General features: G+C 43.4%; 1 protein-coding gene across 1 annotated transcript; it reads right to left on the reverse strand.

Moving 5' to 3' along the window:
* Positions 1-532: 532 nt before the first annotated feature.
* On the reverse strand, positions 533-5,035 carry LOC117530915 (zinc finger protein 319). The gene is made up of 2 exons (XM_034193879.1): positions 4,859-5,035; positions 533-3,296 (listed from the first exon to the last, which is right to left on the reverse strand). Exon 2 carries the CDS (start codon positions 3,131-3,133, stop codon positions 1,367-1,369), a length of 1,767 nt encoding a protein of 588 aa, XP_034049770.1. The 5' UTR covers positions 3,134-3,296; positions 4,859-5,035; the 3' UTR covers positions 533-1,366.
* Between the last annotated feature and the right edge of the window lie 2,118 nt (positions 5,036-7,153).

Raw genomic sequence — 7,153 nt, forward strand, 5'->3', positions numbered from 1 at the left:
TATTGATAATTAATGCTTCCATAAACTTGCTTTATTCACTTCTCCCACTGGGGGGCTTTAAACAACCACCTGGATCGAAAGCGGACAACTGAGAACTTCAGCTATTCCCTTTTTCTTGACTTAAAAAAAAAATAAAAATAAATATACTGCCAAGATTGTACAGTATATACATATCCACACAGTAAAGTGAAGTACAGATTTTTACTTCTTCCCTAGTATAATGCAACACGTTGCCGCTATGAAGCAATTTCAATATCCTGCAGAACAGTTTATCATCCTGAGGATAATGCAAGGCCAATTGATCAAAGTAATAATAAAAAAAAAAGATTTAATCACACAGCAACTAATGCAGCTAGTATTTGTGGCCAAGTGAGCATTAATAAGCTTTGAAGACTTGTTAATTTTGTGGATAACTCAGTTGGAATTGGATCCAACAGTGCTTGCAATACACAGCAAGCCCTTTAAGTGAATACAAAAAAAAAAAAAAAAAAAAAAAAAAAAAAAAAGCAGGTAACATAAGCACTATATGTTGTTTATGTTTACATACTTACACGTATACACACAATCTATATTATGACAGAGTAGACTATGCCATGATTCAGTAGTCAAATATTACACTGTGCACGTTCTATTGCACATGTCAAGTGTTTGTGTGACACGGCGGGTAGGGGATGGCTACCTCGATGTCATCTGTTTACAAAGATGCAACAACACATTTTCATAGGACACAGGCTATACAATTTTCACAAATCCACTTTTTTTTGTCTTCTTAATGCATTTTACTAAATAAACCTATTATACAACAGTGATATTAAACTGTGATAAATACTCATGCACAAACAGATGAAACTACCTAGATCTAGAAAGCAAGAAGTTACTGCTGCACAAGCCAACCGCTGGATAGGAGTGGAAGGATTTCAGTTTACATACGCAATATAAAATTGACAACACACCAAATGAGCGATTGGTAAAAGGCACATGGATTTTAAGAGGAGACGTAATTTGACAATTGGAAAGTCTTGAACAGAAGAAACAGAAAAATGCAGACACGATGCAAGGGTGGGGATGAAAATAAAATCAAAGAGCAAATTACAACTTTTTAAGTTGACCTTATTCTCTTCCAAGTTTCTTCCAAGAGCTCCAAATAAAGAAGAATATGGCCGTGATGTCACCAATCCTCCCAGCTGGTTTCATCCATTTTTCTGTTTGCTAAAAGCTTAGGATGCGCTCAGACTTTATATCACTGTCAATAAAATCTTTATGAAATGTAAATATGTTACAGCTTACAGATAAAATAGCGGAGGCTGGCACACATTGCTTTGTGGGTAACCGTTGTGTTTGCTGACTGTGGCCGAAGAGTTGCTGTTCACGGGATGCAAGACGTTGCAGGGAAGTTCTCGCCTTCAGCGGTGTGCTGAACAGTGTGCTCCTGCAGGGCCGTGAGGTCAACGAAACGCTCACCACACCACACGCACTTGAACTGCGTTTCCCGCGAGTGCACACTCTGGTGCTTAGCCAAGTGCTCACGCTGCTTGAAGCTTTTTTCACAGTTGGCACACTTGAAAGGCTTCTCGCCAGTGTGAACGCGGCGATGGCGCTGCAGCTCAGACGAGTACCGGAAGCGCTTTTCACAGTCGGGACATTTCAGGGGCTTCTCACGTGTTGGGTCACAGCGATGCTGCACAAACTCTGAGGAGGACACAAAGCGCCTGTCACAGAGGGAGCACTTCAGTGGCTTCTCTGTACAGTGAGAATTTTGGTGACGCTGCAGTGTTGAATTTTTTTTGTACCCTTTGCCGCACACGTCGCATTTGTAGGGCTTCTCCACTTCGCCGCCACATTTGTGCCTTAGCAGTTCCCCGGATTGGCTGAAAGACTTCTGGCAGGATGCGCACTTAAACAGACTCTCCATGCCATGGACCTGCTGGTGGTACAGCAGGTGGGACGGCTGAAGAAAACCCTTATCACAGAGGTTACACTTGAAGGGTCGGTCAGCGGGATTTTTGTGAGTGCGCCGGTGGCGCACAAGAGCATACTGCTGTTTGAAGCTCATCTGGCATTCCTCGCACTGGAAGGGCCGCTCTTCTGAGTGAGTGCGCTCGTGCTGCCGCAGGTCAGACGGACGCTTGAAGCTCTTTCCGCAAGAGCCGCAGCGGAAGGGCCTCTCACCTTCTGGCTGGCATTGGTGGTGCAGGAGTTCGGACGACTCCTTAAAGTGCATCTCGCACAAATTGCACTTGAACAGGTGCTCGCCCGAATGGGCATACATGTGACGCACGAGGTGAGAGCGGTGCTTAAAGCTCTTCTCGCACACGGCGCACTTGTACGGCCGCTCAGAGCTGTGCGTGCGCTGATGGTGCGCCAGGTGTGAAGACTGGCTGAAGCTTTTGTCGCAGGTGTCACATTTGTATGGCTTTTCACCAGTATGCACCCTTTCGTGGCGGGTCAGCTCTGACAAATGTCGGAAGGCCTTGTGGCACACTGAGCACTTATATGGCCTGTCAGGTGCAGAGGCTTCAAACGTGGGGGGAGACGAGGCACTGATTGTCGCACCACCACCGGACGTCTCACCGGTGGAGGGCTGCTGAGGGTTGGCAGCCGACGAGGTCGGGGTAACATTTCCAGAATCGGGTCGGTAGGTTTTCTCACAGATGGAGCACTTCATTGGGTTGTTCCCATTTCCATGTGAATTGTGATGCTGGGCCAATGAGGTGAGCAGTGAAAAGCCCATCTTGCAGACACCACACACAAATGGCTTCTGCTCCACCTGCACACATTGATGCTCCAGGAGGTCTGTAGCCTGGCTAAAAATCTTCATGCACTGAGTGCACTGGAAGGAACGATCTTGGCTGACCATGCACTGGTGCTCATGAGGGTTAGCCAGATGAGATATATCATGGCCACAGGCTCCACACTTATGCCCTCTTTCGCCCCCTACCTGCAAGGAGGGCTGCTGGCCTGGCACAGAGTGCTGCTGACCATGCTGGGGCTGCTGCAGGGAAGAGTCTGGCTGCAACACGACTCCATACACAGCACAGCCAAGGGTGTTATCAGTGCCCTGAGGTAGTGTATGCACAACAGAGGGAGGTGCCACTGCATGTTGTTGTTGCTGCTGCTGCCATGCTTCAGTCATCCTTCCACTTCACATACAGCAATTCAGTGCAGAGTAAAAAAATAGAAATTTCAGTGCCACTTTTTTTTTTTTTTTAAAAAGGGGGCAGATGTGGTTTGGTGAATGGGAACCAGTGCTATGTATCTGGAATAAAAACTTCCTCTAGACGTGATGCAAAAAAAACCTGAAGGAGCAAAAACAATTTTTCAGTCAACGTCTTAACTCCAAAGTGTAAATATAATATTGCTCTGAAGTTTAAATGAAAGTGCAGCAATAAACAGTGACTGAGTTTCTAATGTTAATCAGTACAAACAAATTATTACAACGTACACTCCCTACCTGTGCATCAGTCTTGCACGATTTTGTCAGGCCCATAAGTAGTTGGACTATTTTACAGTTTTTGTTGTTATTTTGACTCTGCACACCAACACAACATAGTTGGAATGAAACAATCAAGATGTGGTCACAGTGCACAGACTTCAGCTTTAATTCAAGTGGGTTTAACAAAAATATCACATGAACTGTTTAGCAGACTGTTTCATTCTTACATTGCCAAAAATCAACATTTTCACAGCCTAAAGAAAAGACAAGTCACATGATGTTTGCGTTATCTCTTCCAAGTCTATGAATATGCCTCCAACTTCATTTCCATCATTAAGAAAGCCAAACCATATGGCAGTGTACGGTAAATCTGTCTGGAGTGCAAAGTTCTCCAAAACTGAGTGACTGTGGATGAAAGAAGCTGGTGAGGGAAACCACCAAGAATCTTCAATGTTAATGTATCTTCCCCTAAATGCCTAGAAGAGTAGCGATTTCTAGTAGAAATAATCCTTATATTTCCTTTATTTATGGCCTCTGAAAATGGAGGGACTGTGTGTAAAAATGGCTGTAATTCCTAAATGTTTAATGCAGTATGAAATTCTCCACTTCCATCACATATTGATTGTTTCATTCTAGCTTAAGTGTGAGGATGTACAAAGGAAAAAAAAATTAATAATTAAAAAAAAAATTAATAATGTGTCAGTAAAAATATTATGGACCAGATTATATGTGTCGTCCTAATTAATGTTAAACTACTGTTGATTTACAGAACATGGCGACAATCAAAACAAGTCGTGGGAGACCGAAAACCTACTTAATTACCTGACGTGAATAAAAAAAAAGTGTGCATGTTAACAAAAAAAGAACGCAACAATCACGGTAGCATTAAGCTCAAAGGGGTAAGAGATTTGGGTTCGGTCTATTTCCTGGCACCTCGCGCATTAGCCGAATATTCACAACTGGTTAGTATCAAGGATGGATGTTTAAACAACTGTCAGAAGTTAAACTATGTTAATAATGGCGTTGTTCACTCCGCTTATCACCCAATGTTATTCTGACTCGGCGACACGAGCGACCTATTTGATGGAGATGTTTCCAAACATAATTAACATTTGTCGGTTAAACGCAGCAACTCGCTAACAGCTAGCCGCAGCTAACACAACCAGCTAGCCCATACGACAGCGTTCGCACGTATCTGTAGCTATTTAAATAAAAGAAAACAAGCATCCGACTCTCCAGATCGCAATTATAAAATTCTAATAAGGTAAAAATCGAGGCAGCCGGTAAACTAGAGTGTAATGAGCCGTTTTGTGACAAGCCGAACCCAAATCAGAGTAGGCCTCTGTGGAGCCGCGGGGAAGAATCCGCATCCTGCAACCTAGGGTAGAGTCTGAAAAGCCGCCGACTTTAAAACTAACTACTTACAAAAACAGGGTTTTTGGTGCCGTCTTTAGTCTCGGATCCAGAACATCGGAGATATTTGGGAGTCGGAGGAGCGACGGCGGAGAAGCTGAAGGAAAAAGCCGGACGCCATCCTCCTGCAGACGGACGGACACCGGAAACCGCCACGCAGTCTGCAGCACAGTGCAGCAGCACAAACCAGCAAGAACACACAGGAAAAAAAAAAAAAAACCTTCACCAGAGGTAACATTTAGGAAGGCGCAGTACATACTTTTTATGTGTGACAGCAGGGGGAGTATTTCACATCACTGCTACTACCTGATTAAAAAAAGCAAACCTGGATCTGTTCTGTTTTTAAGTAGTAGTAGATTGTAAGATACTTGTACCGTAAATTAATTTTGCGTTAAAAGTAAAACGTTTAATCATAAAGGGCAAAGAGGACGGCAGATCTTAATTATTGTTTCCATATGTTTCAATCTGGGAGCAAAAGACTGGGATCCTTAGAGGGGGGGAATAAAGTCTTCACTAACCCACTGTTGATACGTTTACCATTAACAAGTGACGCTTTTCAGTTGAAGGTTTTTCCAAAAAAGGTGATTTAGTTTTTTACCGTTTTACCTTTCAACAGGCATCTTGGGGGTCACCATGTCTAATACACATTACAGGTTTAGTAGCAGTTAGACAATTAGGAAATAAGTTAATGCTCTCAAAATAGTAAGTCCCTTCGGCTGCTCCCCTGCTCCTTTGGGGTCGCCACAGCAAATCCAAGATGGATCTGCATGTTGAATTGGCACAGGTTTTACGCCGGATGCCCTTGCTGACGCAACTCCACATTACATGGAGAAATGTGGCAGAATATTTTTACAAAATGCATTCCAGTGACCTTGAACTTTGACCTTTTCACCCCAAAGACAATAGGTTTCTTGGAGGCAAAATATCAAACGCACATACTAAGTTTGGTGTTAATCAGGCAGTTAAGAAGTCTGGTCTGGTCTTTGACTCTGGTCTGCTTGAGGTTTCTTCCTCAAATCATCAGAGGGAATTTTTCCTTATGCTGCGTTTACACATAGGCAGGATGCGTTACAAATGTCATATTTGCATCATTCTTGGCACATTCCTGACATTCTCAATGTGACTGAATGCATATGAATAGGTTTCTTAATAGTGCATGTTGGTGCGTGATATTCATGATTTTTGTGGAGCATGGTTTTGGCTGTCAAAAAAATCTTTCACACTCATTTTGCCTCATGTCGTGGAGGTCGCAACTGAGTGTGTTGATCCGTTTTGATTAACGGTGATCCTTAATAGAGCGTGACAGCATTCTTCTCTGACATGTACACAATTAAACCCTGCTGCACTGCATTCAGTTTCATTGCTGCAGTATACTGAAGAAGGACAGTGACGCTAAGTCAGCTAAAAGTCTCGTTCCAGTGTTCATCAGCGCACTGCTGCAGGTGTTCCACCTGCTGCTGCTGTGCCTGATGTTTGGGAAAACGAGTGAGACGAGAGCCGTGTGGAGCCACACATCTGGCTTTCTCCATCTCCTCCTCCTCTCTGCGCCACTCCATGGCACAGAGCCCAACTAAGCATGCAGTCACAAAGTTCTTCTGCTTTGTATTAATCTAGATTTTGAGGAGCAACCTGGAGCGATCTGAATTGTTCAGCAACTGACGGTAGGATGAATATGGGTGTGTATGTGTGTGGAAACAATTCACCTCATTCATAACATGACAGAACGTAACGATGCGGTGTTACGTGCAATAGGGAAGAACAGTGCGCAACAGCGCGGAACATTATTCTTGACCGTGCAGAATGGTTCCTGATAATTCACCAGCAACACATGCCATTAATCGTAACGCGTGGTAACAGGTTGCAGCATTTCCTGAGGACACCTGATGCCTCTGCCTCAAATCATCACATTCATGAACAACAACCAAGAATGTATCCTTTGTGGCATTTGTGACTTGTCGTCGTTATGTGTAAACGCAGCATTACCACTGTCACCAGTGTGCTTGCTCTGGGGGTTGGTAAGGTTAGACCTTACTGGTGTGAAGCGCCTTGAGGCAACTTTGTTGTGATTTGATGCTATATAAATGAAATAAATTGAAATTAAAAAATAACTTATTGTACTCACAAGATTTTTATAAACACTTCAGGGACCTTTAGTGTCGCAGATATGTAACAAAAATTGCCTGAGATGTTCACATCCGGCAGAAAGTATATAAATTTGCATACAGAATTTTTGAAGTGTGCTGATTTCAGATTTTGCCGGATCCAAGCACTTTTCATAAGGGATTCAGAAGTGACATGAGAATTAAA

The sequence above is a fragment of the Thalassophryne amazonica genome, chromosome 2 (genome assembly GCF_902500255.1).
Source record: "Thalassophryne amazonica chromosome 2, fThaAma1.1, whole genome shotgun sequence".
NCBI classification, from domain to species: domain Eukaryota; kingdom Metazoa; phylum Chordata; class Actinopteri; order Batrachoidiformes; family Batrachoididae; genus Thalassophryne; species Thalassophryne amazonica.